General features: G+C 36.3%; 1 protein-coding gene across 28 annotated transcripts in view; it reads right to left on the minus strand.

Moving 5' to 3' along the window:
• Positions 1-288: 288 nt before the first annotated feature.
• NAP1L1 (nucleosome assembly protein 1 like 1) overlaps positions 289-19,881 on the minus strand; it is a 161,923-nt gene continuing 142,330 nt past the window's right edge. For 11 of the 28 annotated variants that reach the window (XM_069584046.1, XM_069584045.1, XM_069584038.1 and 8 more), the window contains 14 exons: positions 17,276-17,361; positions 15,773-15,875; positions 8,856-8,997; positions 8,531-8,611; positions 7,712-7,840; positions 6,474-6,545; positions 5,547-5,686; positions 4,967-5,112; positions 4,854-4,873; positions 3,490-3,612; positions 2,706-2,735; positions 2,139-2,189; positions 1,105-1,176; positions 289-415 (listed from right to left, as the gene is read on the minus strand). In XM_069584046.1, the coding sequence (XP_069440147.1) occupies positions 1,141-1,176; positions 2,139-2,189; positions 2,706-2,735; positions 3,490-3,612; positions 4,854-4,873; positions 4,967-5,112; positions 5,547-5,686; positions 6,474-6,545; positions 7,712-7,840; positions 8,531-8,611; positions 8,856-8,997; positions 15,773-15,875; positions 17,276-17,361 (1,159 nt within the window). In that variant the 3' untranslated portion in view covers positions 289-415; positions 1,105-1,140. Of the gene's footprint in view, positions 416-822; positions 1,177-2,138; positions 2,467-2,705; positions 2,736-3,489; positions 3,613-4,853; positions 4,874-4,966; positions 5,113-5,546; positions 5,687-6,473; positions 6,546-7,711; positions 7,841-8,530; positions 8,612-8,855; positions 8,998-15,772; positions 15,876-16,174; positions 16,380-17,275; positions 17,362-19,881 lie in introns of those variants that run through there. The other 17 variants (XR_011255819.1, XR_011255817.1, XR_011255816.1 and 14 more) reach the window with 7 other exon arrangements.

Raw genomic sequence — 19,881 nt, forward strand, 5'->3', positions numbered from 1 at the left:
CGTTAAGCAATAAGAATCGGAATTAACTGTAGAGGCTTGGGGCCTTCAGTCTAGTTATGACCAAAGGAAATGAAATTTAACCTTTCACTTTTTCTATGAAAACCATTAAATCATTTAAGAACTGTCTTTTTTTTTTTTTAAATACTTTCTCATTAGTAGATGTAATAGTACCGCTTCCAAATCTGGCCCCCTTTTCTTCAGTAATATGGTAAACTGGGTACATAATTTATGCTAGGCCTCTGCTTCTACCTGAATTAGTACAAAGTTAAGACATTATCTTTTGAGAACTAAAATTATATGACATTTTTATTTTAGGATGCAAAAACAAAAATGAGCAAACAAACAAACAAAAAACTTGAAATAGGCTTGTCAAATGGTGTAAATTCATCCTTTCCATGGAAGCAGAAGGCAGATCCTACCACAAAGAGAAGATGCTTAATTAATGGAGGTCAAATTTTAAAAGTACAATTGAAATAAAAATAATGAGGCATAACTTCTGAAAATACTAGGTTTTATTCACCTCCCTAAGATAATCAATAACCGTACTATTAGTTAACCGGCTTCTCTTATAGTAAATAATGTCACCTGACATACAAAAACCTGTTAATCTAAATTATCAGGTGTAGTCTTACTGGAAATTCTTAACCATATACTTGTCTTAACAAGTTTTGCTTTTCGAACGATGAATTGTCTTAATGCAAGTCATTGTATTACTGTAACAAAGTAATGAAAGGCACAGCTCTTGCAAGCAAACTGAAACCCATTCAACCAGCTGAAAAAATACTTTGGTTCTTCAGGAAAAAACTTAGCAAGACAAAAAAATCGGGTTCATTTCACAGTTCTATTCACTTTCATAGCTTTAATCTAACAGTTACATGATAAAAATATTCCAAGAAGAACCAAACTATATAGCAACGGACGAACATGCGTGAGAGATTCTGCGCACTCGATGCAGCTGGCAGAACAACTAGTTAAAATGCTAAGTAGAACAAATCTGGTCTTTAAAATATCAGTTCCTTTCCTTTAAAAAAAACTTCTGAGTCTACCAAGAAAATACGAAAACATAAGGCTGTAAGTAAATAATAGCTGTGTTTAGGCTATTACAGTGCAGGTTATCCTCAGGGCCTCATACATCCTGCTTCACTGCTGCTTGCACTCTGCTGGGTTCTGATCCTTCTGTTAAAGGAAAACAACAGTCAATCTATCTTTTTCTATCTGCTTCAGTTGATTTTTCAATAATAATTATTTTAATTATCACATTATCTCACTGTTCTGTCAAAATTTTTGCCGAATTTAATAAAAGGGATATAGTACTTATAGCAAATTACTCATTCAAATATTAGTCACAAAAATGCTAGAACAAAGTCCTGATTTTACACTGTAGAATGAATGCCATAAAGTGAAACACATTGAAGTACAATCTTAAAATAGCCAAACAAATTATCTTAAGTCATATTACCAACTGTTTCTGCCTTTCAAAACTACTAATTTCATTCATATTTAGCTGTTAAGACCAATTCAGACATGTCAGAATATTTGATTTTTTAACTACCCTCTCTTACCTGATGAATAGTTAAAGCGTCTTCTGGGTACTTTACAGCATAAGCAAATGAAAAAATGCATTAAAGAGAACCTGGGAGTTTCAAGTGAACCCTGGTAAAAACCCAGCATTTTGTAGGAGATACAGTCCTTTCCTAACCCTGATATGACACCTTCCTATGGACAGGAAGCCTAGACTCGGGCATGGGGAAGAGGTGACTGGAGAACCTGAGAGCGCCGCTCCCGTTTCTGTGCACTCCTGCACGCAGAGGACTTAAAACCTGTTCACAAGCATTCCTTAGGAGAGAAAACATCCTAAACAGCAGCAGCATAAGTAATTTTGAATGCTTAAAAATGCCCAAGATAAGGCACCATTAAAATAGAATCCTAGGGGTATTTAGGCTGAAACTATTAAAAACCTAAGTTCAGAACCAAAAAGTAAAAGTTTCTTAGGAAAGGTACATTGAAATTACACGTACTGTTGAAATGCCACTGAGGAAACATTTATTAAAGACTTTAAGGGCAAAAATAAATTTTATAGTGAGAAACATACTTAACCTGCCTTAAATTTAACAGAAAACAGCACTAATTTTGCTCACCTTTGGGTCATAGTCTGGATCATTTTCCTCATCTCCTTCTTCTTCCCCTTCCTATATTAAAGTTCAAAATGCATCCATGAAGTAGGCACACAGTAGGAAGAAATGGCTCATAATGTAGGGAGAATTTAATACAAGTTACTCTATAAGTCAACAGATTTTTCATGATTACAGAGTTTGGTGACAATGCAATTTAATTTGAAAGCTTCTAATATGAAAAATTTCCCAACACAACTTGAGACATCCAGACAGGTTTTATTGAAAAGATTTACTGCAGCCAACGTTGAAAAAGTTTACTGCAGCTTTTGACTTCTTCAAAGAGCTGATAACCCTGCAGCAGAACAGAATTATTTGAAATAAAAAAAGTGTTCTGAGTTTTGCAGTTTATTTATTGAAACCTCATACATACATTGCTTGGATGTAGAATTCTAAAACCACGTTTTTCAAAAAAAAAAAAAGTTTTTATCCCATATCATGGAATAATGAATATACCAATGGAATACATGAGTCACTCAATTTGCTTCTCAATGTGTTAAACAGAGAATTATTTGCTCATTTGGTAAACATTACCTCATCCGCTTCTTCACCTTCTTCATCATACTAAAAAAGGGAAAAAAGATGACGTTTGAATGAAGCTAACATCTGAAAGTAGCATTTACTCAATATCCACCACTGTATCCACTAATGTCTAAAAAAAAAAAGGAAAGAATACTTTCGTTTGGCAACTGATTAAAATAAGGACAATAGCTACATGAATGACCCAGCTCAGTGCCATGATCTCAATTTAACAACTTAAAAAATAAAGAACACAGGATAATCATGGGTAAAGTGTGAGCAGGTAACTATGACTTGTCTGTAAATAATATTACTTGTCTGTAAAAAAAAGGACCTAAACCCTATCTGAATGATTGCCACTTAACAAGAAAGATGTCCAAAATATTGGAGAACCACCTAGTTTCACCTTAAATTGTTCCTTTGTATTTCTATGAATAAAAATCCCATGCTTTCTAATGAAGATTTTTATCAGAATTCAAAAATGTCCAAGGTTATGATTTGCTTGGTCAAAAACATGTAATGGATTTACAACACTAACCCAACATACTGAAGTTTTACTATTTCAAAGTAGCCTTCCTAATAGTAGGAAAATATAAACTACAATAAACCAAACACAGATTCTAAGAGAATCTGTTTAAAACAATTCAAAGAAGTTACTGAAAAGGATGTAAGTAATGAGCCTAATTTTGAATTATTCTGTCTTGCTTTTTAACAGCTCCATCTATTCATTAAACCTCTACCAATTCTGACTACCACACCCTCACCAAAAGATTTCACTGCAGGACTCAGATTCACTCACATCATCATCATCATCTTCAATAGCTTCTCCAGTAAAGTATAACACTGATCTTGGGATTATACGCTCACGTAAAAAGTGTCCAATTTCAAAGTCTGCAGCGAGGATAGCTTCAGAATCATCATCCTGTTAAAGAAAACCAAGCACAAAATGCAGTAACTTACTAAATTTGGCATATGTGGGACTGCTCGGTTTAAATCATTCATAGAAACTCAACTTCACTTTAAACATTTAAAAGTAGCTCATGTGTACATGATCAAATAGTCTTCTACATGTGCCTTAGGTTTACAGGTTTTTAATAAAAAGAAAATGTTAGGAGGTCAGTGTGCCTACTGATCATTGCTTAGTTTCCTCTAGTTTAAAAGTTACAATAGCAACTTTGCTATACGACGGCAATTTTCAATATTATTGAAAACACCGAATAGAATAAAAGGAAGGATCTTAGACTCTTATAAATAAAATTATGTATATGGCACATAATATAGACCAGAGAGAATCACTTCATACTTCCCAAAAGAGACTTATCCAAGCAGCTGGGCAGTGCCAAATGTCACCAAGTCCTACTTGATAGACTAAGTCAGTCTCAGATTACTACTTAATGGCAAAAGGCAGCAGAGAAATGCTGCTGACATTATTCACAATTAAAATTATGGATAAGACTAAAGTTCCAATTCTGTGATACTAAACAATGAGTAAATATTCTGTGAAATCCTGAATGTTTATTTTTGATCCATCAACACAATCCCATCTAGTAACAACAACAAAACACCAAAGGGTTAGGGGAGAAGACTTTCAAGGAAAAATTCTAATCACAGACAGAGATGTTCTATCCATAACTACTCAAGACTGTTTTCGTCAATACTTGGTAACAGACTTAAGCCAAATTCAAAACATGTCTAGCCTACACTGCATGTATAGATTTCTTTAAGGCTGTTCCTTATTCCAGACTGTATGCCAAGGACATTTCAGCTATATGATCAACATATATAAAATAACCACATTTCTACTGGAATAATAACCACAGAAAAGAAATCTAAGCAGAATGTGGTTAGTGTTTTCTAAACAGTATAAATGACTTAATACACTCCATTTTCAATAAGGAAGAAAACTTAATAGTTTGAAAACTTGAATCCCTCACATCAGTATTTCTAAGTCTCAAAAGAAAAGAAAATCTTTAGTCTCCCTCAGTGGAAGCAGCAAAAGCATTTTCAATGGAGTAATTTTTCAGACGTGTAAAGGTCCTCTTTTCTGCATTACAAGCCTCAGTACAAAATACTAGCGGCCACTTCCCCACTCCTCACATTTGAGAACCAGTCTTTTAATTTTATATATAGTAAGCAATTCAACAAATAAACAATTCAGCTTACCAGATCTCCACTCTCAGGAACTGCAAAATTGAGAAAAGAAATCCAAATGAGTAAAAGTTAAACACAGCTCACAAGAAAACAACCATAAATACTCAAAGCAAAACACTATTTACCTTCAGGAGGGGCAAAAAAATTAAAGAAAGAGTCATTAGAAACTGTTTTGGTCACAGTACGAACTGTCCCACGTCCCTTGTGTTTTTGCTTCTTCTTAATCGTTTTCAAAGTGACATTCTTCCCTTTTTTCCAATCTATCTGGCACCTTCCAAAACAAAGAGAAAAGAATGTCTATCACAACACATTTATACTTTCAATTGCTGGAAAGCTGACATTTTTCTAAGTAAATGTTTTATTTTCCAATTTTAGAGGGGAAATTTGTGCTGCTTTCTGTAGCAGTATAGACAGAAAATTTTAATTTCTCAACAAAATTTTTCAATGTATTTATAATTACCACAAACTCACAATATAATACATTTAAATGTGTACTCCTTTGGAAAGATATCTATTATGGTCCATGGAGAATCCTGCACAAATGGTTAAGCTCTTCTCAGAAAACATTTTACTGAAATATTTGGAGATAAACTAGGTATGTATGTGTGTACCTAGCAGACAGACTAGAAAATAATAAATATCACAAATCCTAAGTTAAACAAAAACAGATGTAGCACTCTATTAAAGTAGTAAAATGAAACTTACCCTGTACAACCCATAATTTCTGGTCCATCAAAAGAAAAGGGATCAGAATCATCTGGTTCTGATCTCATCCTATATGTCTTTGTCAACACTTCATTTGTGAAATATTCATTGGGTTCAAAGTGAAATTCTAAGACAAAACTCTTAAAAAAAAAAGCAACATTAAATTAAATTTTTACATGATAAAATTTCAATGCTTTAGTAAATAAAGCTTAATGTATTATTTTTATAAACATAAAATTTTAAGTGACAAAGTCCTATTCTGGGAAAGTCATGTAAATCCCAAATTACCTTAAAAGCAATATATGGCACCAAATAAACTGATCAAAACTTAGTTCAGCTTATACTGTTTAGTAACATGTTTATGAAATAGGTTAGGTACAGCTGAACAATCTCTCCTTTCTTCCCTCCATCTCCCCAGAGAGGACTTTCAATCTTTAGACTGACAAAGAAAAGGCCCAACCTTAGCAGATGTAATACAAGAACCTACAGCCCACAGAACCTTTGCCCATGCTTTCCATAAACCTGATGGTTTCAGGGAAAAGCTGTTGGCTGATCTTCCATAATGAAGAAGTAAGGACGCTCTAACACCTTCTGTTCTATTTACTTTCCAGACACATGTTTTTTAATACAGAATAAGCACTTCCTTATTCATGTTACTTTGCTGTTATTTTTAATACATTTTAAATTCAGTATCAAAAATGGATGATTTTTACAATCAGAGGAGGAAAAGGAATAAATACAGCATCACAACTATCAACATGCAAACTGTAATTCCGACTACCAACTGAAAGTACCAAATATCATTTTCAACTTCTTTTCACTCCCTTGTCTAATTGTTGAATGTCCACCTTTCTTTAGAAAGTTCCAGTGATCTACTATGTAAACATCTAATGCTACAAAACTGGAAATATTTCAAGATTCTTTTACCATAGGTTGACCAGCATCTGAGAACTTCACTTTAATATCTTTCAAGTGCTTCAGAATAGGCTCATCATGTTCCTTTAAATTTAAAAAAAAAAAAAGATCAAAACAAGTATCTAAATGGCATTTTAAGACTAGTGTTCTTCTATTGGACAATATGCATTTAACGAACTGAGACATTTTATTGAAGTTTTATGTATAATTTTGAACCTTAAGATTTACTCTCCAGGTTATGCCTTATATGAAGCTAGTTTAAAAATGTTTCCTGATCATAACTGTTACCATTTCCAGCTGGTTCTTGTTCCTTTACTACTTTGCTAAAAAACAGAAATGCAATAAGCTGTCATTGTTTTGAGATAATTTATTTTTCTTGACATTAACTTCCAATAATCACAACATGAGATAACAAGTAATAATGCAGATGAAAGTGGCCCAAGAAATGATTCAGATTAGGAGAGGCAAAGTTTCCCAAAGGTAACATCTATATTGGTTTCCCAGAGAAAAGGACAATTATTAAAATAGGTAAGTAAAGAACCTGCTTATCAATGCAGGAGACACAAGAAGACTAAGGTTCAAGCCCTGGATCGGGAAGAATTCCCTGGAGCTGGGAAAGGTAATCCGCTCCAGTATTCTTGCCTGGAAAATTCCATGGACAGAGGAACCTGGTGGGCTATGGGGTCCCAAAGACTCAAATATAACTGGGCATGCATCCACCCACACACACACACGTATGTTTACAGTGTTCTTTGACAGTGCAAATATTCCTTGGAATAGCTTTAGACTGAAAAAGGTCTCTCTGGTCAGACAATCAAAACAACCCACCATAACCTCCATACTCTGCCATCTAAAACCAAAAGGCACAGGGCTATGTGAGAATTACAGTGAAATGACCAATTATGTAAGAAACTGTTTCATTATTTAATTTTTGGAAATGAATTATAATTCATTTGATTACATTAATCAAAGCTGCAATTCCCCTTCTACCAACAACAGCTCTTTCAAAAGAAAGCCATCATGGGAATTCCCTTGCAGTCCAGTGGTTAGGTTTCTGTGCCTCCACTGTCAAGGGCCCAGATTTGATCCCTCATCAGGGAACTAAGATTCCCATAAGCCTTGGAGCCCTCTTTTCCCCTCAAAGGCAATCATTCTATAAAAGTCAACAATACAGAGACCAGTCATCACAGTCATTTAAATTCCACAGGTTTACTCTTTGAGGTAAACTGGTGTTTTATGAATAAAATTACCTGAACCATATCACTGAGCAAGTCAACATTCTTAAAAACGGTCAGCCAAAACTCAGGAATTCCCTTGGGATCTTCTTTTTCTTCATCCTTTTTCTCATCTTCAATCTTGGCCTTTTCTTTTAGCTCCTCCTTAATAAAAGACAGCATTAATGAATGCTGGATACCTAGATTAGACATCTTGATAAAATGTTTTACATTCAGGACCCAACAAACCTTCAACTAATTCTAACATTCAGCCAAAGAAATTCTAGTCTAATTGTGTAAACACTGCTGTTACCCACAGCAAACCTTTACTTCTATAAATATTTACTATACCATATTCCTCCCAAAAGAAAGCTACTAGGACCCATGAGATGCAGAGAAAAAAATTTTAGCTTCACAGAAAAAAAAAAAAAGACTTAAGCATAGTAAAGAGAAAAAGCAAAAAAACATAAACCTCGTTTACTGCCTCACTCATTGGTTTTCTAAATTAAAATATATTCTCTTAATCAAGGTTAAAATATGAACACTGGAGAAATGCAATCACGTAACAGGGCACTGGATCTATGTCACAGTTCTGCCATCTATAAAGGTGGGCAGGTCACTTAGAAGCCTTCACCTCCACTCAAAAAACAGGAACAATCCTTTCGTATGTCATAAGGAAGTTCAAAGTAAAAGTTTATATAAATCTATAAACTTTAAGTACTATAAAAATACAAGGAAAAAGTAAATTTGGGTATAGACAGTGCCAGGCTAACAGTGGCTCATCTGCACTCATATCCATCTCACAATAAAAGAGATATTCCCGAAGTATAAAAACACACTAAAGATAATACCAACCGAAATTTCATCTTCCTCATCTGGTTTCCATTCACATTCTTCTTCTGTAGGTTCATAAATGGCATTAATGATCTCAAATCGCTGAAACGATTAAAAAAAAAAAAAAAAAAACTGCATAAAACTCTGGCATCCAAGCTAAAGATTGTCTCTCATTAACACTCACAGATTTAATGACTTCATACCACAAGCTGAACTGTTATTACTGATAGTTTCCCCAAATATCTTTAATAATCATTTTGCTAAGAGGTCAAACAAAAGTTTGTTTATATTTTCAAAGCTTTATTATCTACTTGAACTTTAGATAAAAAGTATTGGAAAGCATTACCTTATCAAACAGAGGCTGATAAAGAACAGCATACTTTCTTTCAAGATCATGAACTTCCTCATAGAATTTGGCTTCTATCTGTGCACATTTAACTTGAAGGTTTTTGAGAGCATTCACTCGTCTTTTAACTACCCTAGGCAAGCTGAAAGGTTAGAAAATACCAGTTATACAGCATCACAGTAAAACACAAGTCACTTTTGTCATATTGAAACTGAAGCATAAAAGTTAGTGAATGACGTTCATAGTTAGCAACATGCATGCGCTTCATGTCCAATACTTTGCAACCCCATGGACTGCAGCCTGCCAGGCTCCTCTGCCCGGGGGACAGACTCTCCGGGCAAAAATACTGGAATGGGTTGTCATTTCCTCCTCTGGGGATCTTCCCAGCTCAGGGATCGAACCCAGGTCTCCTGAATGGGCAGGCAGATTCTTTACCACCAAGCCACCTGGGAAGCCTTTAGTGAATGACAGGTTTCCTCTCTGAAGCAAAAGGTACATTCAAATACAGACCTCAAGACTATTAAGCATTTCAAAAGAACAAATTTAACCAGGTAGCAAATTTAAACTGATAAGAAAATGTAAATTGTATCACAAATCCTAAATCTTTCATTGTAATCAAACCTTAGCACTGAGCTTGTCAGTGCTGGTATCTCAGGTGTGAAACAGTCTATCTCATACAGTTAAAAAGTCATGAACTGACTATCCTGATAACCTGAATTATTTTTTTTTTTTAATATGAACAACTGAGGGAATTCCCTGGCAGTCCAGTGGTTAGGACTCTGAGCTTCCACTGCAGGGGACACAGGTTCAATCCCTGGTCAGGGAACTAAGATGCCACAAGGCATGCCAAAATCACTGAATAAACACAAATAAAATATGTACAGCTGACCCTTGAACACAGGTTTGAATCACTTATATGCAGACATTTTTCAATAGTAAATACTACAGTACTATACAGTGTGTGGCTGGTTGAATCCGTGGAGATGGAGGAATCCGATACAAAGGGACACTCTTTATATACTGTTATACACTATGTATAAAGTTATACACTGATTAGTTCCTTATTCAAGGGTCAACTGCATATCTCACCTGTGTCTATTATTAGGGGAAAGGAGGGGACCATATCTCTTTCTGGAAAAAGAATAGTATCCTACAGCATTATTTTTTTTCTAGTCTCAATATTTAATTTGGAATTTGAGATTACATTAAATAAGTACATAGTATTTTATGAAGAGGGGAGGGGGACTAACAGCTTTCCTGAAGTATAAGTGATATGATCCACTATGGGACATTTTTTTTCCTTAAACAATACACACACCTAGTTTATGAGCCCCTCAAAAAATTACTAAACTTACAAATCCCTCTAACACCCCAAAAACATTCGCTCAGGCAGTTTGTACAACCCGTCCAAAATCCAGATTAGAATTTCCTGCCATAACGAATGGACCTAGAGATTGACATACTGGGTGAAGTAAGTCAAACAGAAGAGGAAATACTGTATGACATCCCTTATAGTCGAATCTAAAAAGAAACGATACATATGAACTTATTTACAGAACAGACTCACAGAGAATGAACTTATGGTTGTCAGGGAGGAAGGAAAATATGAAGGGAAAGGACAGTTAGCAAGTTTGGGATCAACACATACATACAGCTAGATTTAAAATGGACAGCCAGCAAGGACCTACTCTGTTATCACAGGGAACTCTGTTCAGTGTTATGTGGAGCCTGGATGAGAGCCTGGATGGGAGAGAATGGATACATGCATATGTATGGCTGAGTCCCTCGGCTGTCAACCTGACAGTGTCACAGCACAATCAACAATTCTCCAACAAAAAAATCAACAGCTAAAAAAAATTTCCTGCCATAGACATATTGTTGTAATCAAATTAATTCTCTTATTTAGCCACTTAAGGTAAGTAAAACAAACAAAAAACAAAAACCTGAAGTATCAAGTTTTACTTCTTACAACTGAAAGTAAAATGTTCTGTCAAGACGGTCAAAGAACTTGATCACCTAGCTTTACCCTCACCTTCACATGTCCAAAAAAAACCCAACCAACCCAAGAAACTTTATGGAAACAAGAAGGCTCCATGGCTCTGTATCTCTCTGATAAACACACACACACCATGAGCAAATTGAGACACACACACACACACACACCACTCCCCCACCCCAAGACCAAATTCTGAGTAAGACCACAGGCTGCCTTTAACTAGCACAGACAGGGTGAGCGGGCTGCAACTTCAAAGGCAGGGATGGGTGGTGGTGATAACCAGAGTACGAAACGGTGAGGTCAAGTTGCAAGAAAGCTTTTGTGCAGAAAAGCTTTTAAGTTCTACATCTGCTTTCAACACTCATTGCCTGTCCCCTTTACCCTTCACAGAGCCCAGTTCTTAGGATAACACACAGAGCTGACCAAAGCTGGACGGGCACAGAGCCGTAAGCACTCACTCTTGCCCCTACTCCAATCCAGGAGCAACGATTACAACCAAAGCAGACTGCTTCCTCCCAAGAAAACTGTCTGCAATTGCCAGCCCACAAGTCTGAGGTGACGGGAACTCTCCTCAGGCTCATCCTGGCCCCCTCTCTCTAAACCCCATGAGAGACTAAGGTGACGGGAGCTCTCCTCAGGCTCATCCTGGCCCCCTCTCTCTAAACCCCATGAGAGACTAAGGTGACAGGAGCTCTCCTCAGGCTCATCCTGCCCCCTCTCTCTCTGAACTCCATGAGGCTGAGGTGACGGCTCTCCTCAGGCTCATCCTGTCCCCTCTCTCTCTGAACTCCATGAGGCTGAGGTGACGGCTCTCCTCAGGCTCATCCTGTCCCCTCTCTCTCTGAACTCCATGAGGCTGAGGTGACTGGGCTCTCCTCAGGTTCATCCTGGCCCCCTCTCTCTAAACCCCATGAGAGACTAAGGTGACGGGAGCTCTCCTCAGGCTCATCCTGTCCCCTCTCTCTCTGAACTCCATGAGGCTGAGGTGACGGCTCTCCTCAGGCTCATCCTGTCCCCTCTCTCTCTGAACTCCATGAGGCTGAGGTGACGGCTCTCCTCAGGCTCATCCTGTCCCCTCTCTCTCTGAACTCCATGAGGCTGAGGTGACTGGGCTCTCCTCAGGTTCATCCTCGCCCCTCTCTCTAAACCCCATGAGACTGTCAAAACTGAAGTCTAACTGCCATCCCTCCCTTGATACTCACAGGAGTAACTGATATCGCCCAGTAAGCCACAGAAACAGAATAACTAGATGGTTCCAGAGTACTACGAAAGAATGAAATATTTAGCATCTGAAGCATTATTAGACAGATGAAGGATTTAAACAAGAATGTAAATATATATTTAAAGGGATGAAGGAGGATAGATACTATGAAACAAGACCAAGAACTCTAAAACAAGGTGGGAATACTAAGTATTAGAAATACAGTAACTAAAACAACGAACAAATAAGATAAACAACAGAGGTTCAACTAAAGGAAAAAAATCCATGAGGTTTAAAAGCTCTCAGACAGGCAGTGGTAAGGACAAAAAAGCTATAAGATATGAAGACATGGATGATAAATTTTAACAACAGCTGAAAAAGAGAAGGAAGGTGGATTATCTGAAGCATTGACTATAATAAATTTCTCAGAGTGAAAGAAATATGAAAATCCTTACTCAAAGCACTGAGACGTTACTGAGACGTACAACTATCAAAGACAAAAGTAAATTCTAAAGGTGTTAATGAAAAAAGCAAATAACCTATAAAGGAAAAGGAATCAAAGTGACATCAAGCTTCAAAGGAAACACAAGAATATACAATAATGAAGAAAAAAAATGAAGTTAAACCTTTAAGATATTTAAGACTTTGAACCTAAAATTTTCAGATATGAAGACCAAGTAAAATTTCAGATATGAAGGTAAAATAAAAATTGCCTGAGACTTCCAGAAATATGCCACACTCATATTCATTAAAAATAATTTTGAGGAAGTAAAAAAAAATCCAGATGTCACATAAGGTACGGGTGAATTAAAAATTGGTAAAATTTACTATTGCCTAGAAGGAAAAAAAACAGAAGCCCACAGGAAGTACATTATCAGTGAATTTAAGAGATCAATAAAGGTAAATAAAGCTATTAGATTAAAAGCTATTTTACTATAATAAGAGAGAGGTAAATTAAGTGAATGATGATTTTTTTACACATCTATCCCCAAAACTGATAAAGCAATTAATCAATAAGAATCTGAACAGTACAACTAATATGCCTAGGCTATTGACTTTGGCATACAGATCTCCACTTAACATACCCGTAACATTTATAAAAAGTTTTATAGCTGTTGAAGGTTTTTTGAACTAAACATGCAATCAAGCAACTGGAAGGAGGAATAGAGCAAACCCAAATAAGGAAATAACGTTAAAGGCAAGGGGGGAAAAAGGCAGCAATAACAAAAATACATGAAAATGGAAAATCAAAGGCTGTTCTTTAAACATTAAGATTGAGAAAACTGACAAAACTAATGAAGATACAGAGTACAGAATATGGAAGGGACAATTAGATTTTCTAAAAGTATGAACTATATACTAATAAATTTGACACCTAGATAAAATGCATATTTTTAGAAAATAAAATTCCACAATTGACAAGAGAAATTGAAGACATTAGTTTACCAGCACACGTAAGCTCTTTTCACTAGTGAATAAGGTAACTACCTATAAGTAACTACCTACCCTAAGTAACTACCCAACTCGTATTTCCAAAAGTATATATTTAATATAATTAGTAAATTCAAAGAAAAGGTCAAAAGATCATCAGAATCTATAAAGGACAAAAAGACCATTAAAAAATCACCAACAGACACCAAATTAGTGAAGAGATTATATATTCAATTCTGGCAAAGATTAGAATGCTCATTTTGATGCTAATGCTTAACACAATATTGAAAGTCCTGGCCAATGTTATCAAGAAAAACTACCATGGAGTGTGATATAATGTGGAAGATGAGAATTAAAACTGCCACTGTTTACAGGTGAGACTTTGGGGCTATGGGAAAAATAAAACAAACTACTAAACAACAGCAGCAAGGTTTCTGGACACAAAATCAACTTTAATACTAATCAACAGCACTCCTTTATCATGAACAACTCAAATGGCAGCCCACTCCAGAATTCTTGTGACCAGCCTGAGGGACTACAGTGCATGGGGTCATGAAAGAGTTGGCTATGACTCAGCAACTAAGCACAGTACATATACATATACACTGAATAACAAAACTGAGAGTCAGAAAAAAAAAAAAAGTCAAACAGAAAATACAGTAAAAAATAAAATAACAGTCACAATAACAATACAAATTAACTAAGAACACTTTGTCATAAAATACGGAATATGATCTGATTAAATACAAGGACATGGATGAGACAATTTAATACCAAAAAGATAGTGGAATTCCTATCAAAATTTTAGTTGCTTTATTGTGGGGGTTCTGTTTGTTTTTTTAAGAAAACCCTAATAAACTCACCCTCAACCATATATGGGATAACGGGCTACAGACGGTAAGATCAATCTTAAGAGTGTGTTCCATGATGGGTGAGAGATGGTAGGAGAAAGCAACTCACTGTCAGATATGAAGACATACTCTATAGCCCTAGTCAGTAAGGGAGACAATGGAAAAAGAACAGGCAAAGAAACAACGAGGAGTGCTGCTGAGAGATAAGAAGAGAGCGCTCAGAGACAAAGGCGTTTATAAGAATCTGATACGTAATAAAGGTGGTTAACAGAAATAAATGGGGAAAAAGGAACCGTGGAGTGAAGCGTTATAAAAACTTACTAAGAAATAGAAAGGTGATCTCCAGAAGGATTCATGGTCTAAAGGTAAAAGATAAAACTAATCAAGTCAATAAGAAATGTAGGAGCAAGGAAAAGACATCTTCAAAAGAACAAGACATAGGTAAAAAATTTAATGAACATAAAAATTAGGGATTTAATGGAGGAAACCATGGACAAAATTAATAGAAAGGACACAAAAAATTAGTTACAAAGTCTAAAACTGAGAAAGGATTAAAATCTAGAACACATAAGAACTCCTACAAAACAAAAAAGTAAGCCCCCAAAAGTGAATGGGCCAAAGGGTACATACAAATGAGCAACCTAAAAGGCTCACTCCCAATTATCATGCAAAGAAAGTCAATTCATTAAAAATCAGAAAATACAAACAAAACAAAAGGAGCCTGCATCTCTTAGGCTGGTAAAGACAAAAACTATAAGGCTGAATGATGCCAACTGCTGGCAAGGACACAAGGCTAAATCAACCTTCACATATCCTGGAAGTACCGAAGGCTTGCATATCCCATAACTATACACCCCACCGGGAAGTACATACACCAGAGAAACTCTCACACAGCCCCTTAAGAGGACAGGCACCAGGATGACCATCACAATGGAATCTGTGTTGATGGAGCTTGGAGACAATCCAGATGGCCGTCAAAGAAAAAGCATACAGTGAAGCATGGTGGACGCACATCAGAGAGCAAGGGAACACAAAGAAACCACTGACTAGAGATACATACAGACAGCAATGTGGGCAGATCTTAAAATCAAAGTTGTGTGAAAAAGCAGAATAAGATATTTGGGTTATTACTAATGACTTTTATCACCAATGAAATAAATAAGAAATCTGTATTTCTTCTAATTCTCTGCATTTCTAACAAATCTCTAAAATCTCAGGGATGATTTAAGATTCATATACTTCCTATGGAGATGAACCAAAATAAACTTTAAAAGACCAACTCTAAATTGGTACTTAGCAAAATTTTAAACCCCTGATAATCCTATGATGAACATTCGCTTTTCCACTGTGACATACATTAAGTCCCAGATGACCTTAAAAATATTCACCTGCAACGCTGATTATAGAAAGACAGACTATGAAAAAGAAGAACGTGTACCTTTCAATGTATCCTGTTGGTGTTTCTACCAGACCATCAAGTCTTTCTTGAAGGGCTGCAAGAATCTGAGGATTTTGCATCATCTGAACAGTCAGCTGACGCGCTTTAAAAAAAAAAAACAAAAGGGCATCGAAAGAAGGATTTTATGAAAATGTATTATGCTATTTTTATTAGGGCAATCTAATCATGAACCTTTCCTGACTAGCCCATAAATCGCTGGTATAAGTACAGACGAACAGCAAGCTAAGGAAAATTCACTCTAGGAAAACCTAGCATATAGAAAAAGTTCAGGTTCCTAAAGATGTCTAAGGCACACCACTTCTTAAGGCCACTGCCACAACTATTATGAACACTATCCTTTATCTTCCTATGTGTTTTACCCACCTTGTATTTTGCACCCACCTTGTATTTTGAGAAGTTCAAAGATTCATCCCGATGCCTATCTGTACCCTTTGAAGTCAGACAACACATAAGAAAACTGCAAAAATAGCAACACTTTCAAGCCTGGGAGAAAGACGGTCAAATGATGACCTGAATGATTCTTTGAGCTTGTGCAATGTGTTATGTGCATCTGAACAAAGTTAACAGTGACAGTCAAAGGCTGTAACTAAAGCCAAACAAAATTTGGTTATTAACGGCGTCTCAAAATTATACTCTATCCAAAAATAAGCTAGATTTGTGCAAAACAAACTACCCTGCTATCTTATCTGCTCTGTCAATATAGACTTTATCAAAAAATTGCATTAATTTCCCAGTTTATGTCTTTAAAGATAAATTTATTTCTAATAGTAATTTGATTCTTGGATGACATACAGTTGTGATAACCAACATACTTTTAGAAGTACCAATACTGGCCATAATGATACAGTCCTGTATCATTAGTTCAGTAGTCTTTTCACAATAAACCTCATTCTGGCCTAAAAACCGAAGTCAAGTCATCTGGTACCTTGATATTCTTGGCCCCTTTAAGCAGTGTGATTCCCCACTAACCATTATTGCCCCTTTTAAAAATAAACTGCTAAAGAAAATATTGAGTGACTTTTGTCTACGTTTAATAAATGTTCTTTTTTTGGCTGGTTAGAATGGATTAAAAACAGACAGACATACATACCACATATTTCCTACATGTTAAACATTTTCAAGTCCAGGCTAATGTTTAGAAGCACCACTACCAACAACTCCTACCACTACCTAAGACACTTGTAAATTCAGATAAAACTCATAGGGAAATGCTTGACAAGACATGATGTCAAACCAGCAGCAGAGGGCACAGTGACCGCTGATGGGTCACCAGACCCACACCTTCCTCCCTTCCTCCACCTCCACCTTCCTTTCTACTTCTCCCTCCCCATTCCAAACATACATTCACATGAAAAACTGCTGCTGTGGGTGCGGCTAGTCAGAAAAGTGGACAGGTATTCAAAAAGAGAATGCTGTTTATTACTGTCCTCCAGAAGACATGAGCCAGCAATCACTGGCTCCTGAAGTAATTTAAAATAATACCTTTGATTTTTGTTTCTTCACCAGTTTCTTCTTCTTCTACTTCTTCAACATCATCCAAATCTTGATCAAGTTCAGACTGTTCTTTGCTACAATATTATAGTATCACACCAAGGTTCAAATGTACCAATTACCCAAAAAACAAAAAAAAATTATAGAAAACTTCAATTCATTTTCTAGGTTAATATGCCTCTTTCAAAAATACGAAATAGCAAATCTAAAAGGTAATTCAGTTTTCCAACTTCATATGTAAATAAGTACAAATTGGAAGTACTTAAATTTTCATTTAAAAGCTTTTCAAATATAAAGTTTATACTTTAAGCTAAAAATATGGTTTGATGGGTTGTGATTCAGAGAATATAACATCAGAAAGTATGTGCTTCCAACTCAATATCTACTGATTTCACTCTTCCTACTTGATTTTATATGCGATAATACATCAATCTAACAAGTCTACATATTCCAGCCTACCCTTCAGCTAGATATGGCTATATAACCAAATTCTGGCAGTGAGATAAAAAGGAGAAGCAATGCGAATTTTACCATCCTCCTTAATAGGATGGTAAACAGCTGCAGGCTTTTTCGGTATTGCTCTCTCCCTACAACAGGAATATGATGGCTAGTTCCAGCAGCCATGTAGGACCACGAGGCATCCTGGAGAAGTCTCCAGCTAAGAATTAATAAAGGAGTCTGGGAAAACAGAAGGCTCCTGAATCTCTCTTAGCTGTAGACACACCACATAAGCCTGTACCTATCTTTGGACTTTCCTTTTTCTTTACTTCATAGTGGAGATGGGGAAGGACAGTAAAAGTTAGGGGGAAGACCTGAGTCCACTTCATGCTCAGAGTAAAACTAGGAGAAAGCCAACAATATCCTTCCAATCTCATCTTAAAAATCTAGTTTTTGAACATGATACTACAATCAGTATTAAAATGGGGATATCTAAGTCAGTATAAAGATCATCATACAATTCCTTATGTGATTCTACATTTTAGTATTTGGTTTAGAAAATTAGGTGCTTTCATATCTTGAAAAAGCATCTGAAAACTTAATTTTCATATAGGAACAAATACCACCTAATTTTCATACAGTAACAACTACTGAAAAGGTCAACTGTGTTCTACAGAAATTTGTTTCTGTCAACTAAGGGGGGAAAAAGCAGTCTTCCCATCAGAAGCAACACAGATTATTCTGGGAGTATCTTTTATTATAAAATTAAGCATATTTAGAGCTAAGGTCACTAACTAAAGATAATATGGAACAGTTCTCCCCCCAGGTGTCATCTCATCCAATCACTTATTGAGCATCTAAACCTTAAAGCTTTAAAACAAGAGTCCACAAACCGCCATACGGCAAAATTCAGCCCATTTCTATTCTTTAAATGAAGTTTTACTGGAACACAGTCACATTATTTACTGGCTATGGTTTCTTTCGTACAGCAGAACTTCCCTGGTGGCACTATAACAGAGCTGAATAGCTGTAACACAGACCACATGGCCCAAAATGCCAAAAATATTTATGATCAGGCTGCTGACTCCTGCTTTGAAGAGCAAGGATCCTCTCTCCTCCTACCCTGCTAAGAGCTCACAGGCATCCACAGTAAATAATGGAGTGGGAGGGGGTAGGGCAGAATCAAGCTATCACAACCAATGTATTTCTTTTTTCATTAAAACAAAATGAAGGCTAGATGGCAGACTGCACATACCCATCTGATCTTAATCCTTCTAAAATCTCCACTAAGATTATGAGAAAGACGTTTTAAAACAAATACTGAAGGACAGGGAAATAAGAGCCAACAAATTCACTGAGAACTGAAATCTAAGTCCGTAGTGGCAGAGCTGAGAACCAGCCTAAAGTGTCTTTAAAAATATACAACTAGAACTAGGGCTTGGTGGTGAAGGCGAGTGAAACAGGGAGGATAAGCAAAACCTGATAAAACAGTTAAATCTTAGGGTGCTCTCTCTCTAGCAGAATAGGTTCTGCTTTGGAAAGGGAACTGAGAGCGCCGACTAGAGGACCACAGAGAGCATACTAGAATCCCAAATACAGACATTCTTCCCTAGCTGCCCTCTCCCAAGTTAGCCCCCCAGACACTCTTCACTGGCCATGTGACCAGCCCAGGAAAAAAGTATCATTCTAACACTGGGGATTCTCACAACAAATACCCACCCTAATGGGTATTAAATTGATTAAATGCCAAATTGGTAAGTCCTTTCCTCCCGAACACTCAAACTCTCCAATTAACTTAAAAAAAAATCCTTCAACTATGCATTCCCCCCACCCAAACCTTAATGAGCAAACAAGTATTACTTCCTATCTGAGGAAAGCCTCCTACACTGAGACCAAAACAGAGGAAAGAAAAATTTAAGACTGAACAGACAATACAAGGGAATGAACCTCCAGAAAAAAAGATATAATCAATGAAATAAGAACAAGATGCTATAGAAAGAGGAACAGAGAACAAAGGAATGCTTGAAAACTAAAATAATAGAAATTTAGAAACTCAACACAAGAGTTAAAAGATAGTTTCTTCTGCTTTACCCAGAAAGAAGAGCAAAGAGACAAAGACAGAAACCAGAGCAAAAAGCAGCAGTCCAACACGTAACAGA

The sequence above is a fragment of the Ovis canadensis genome, chromosome 3 (assembly GCF_042477335.2).
Source record: "Ovis canadensis isolate MfBH-ARS-UI-01 breed Bighorn chromosome 3, ARS-UI_OviCan_v2, whole genome shotgun sequence".
NCBI classification, from domain to species: Eukaryota; Metazoa; Chordata; class Mammalia; order Artiodactyla; family Bovidae; genus Ovis; species Ovis canadensis.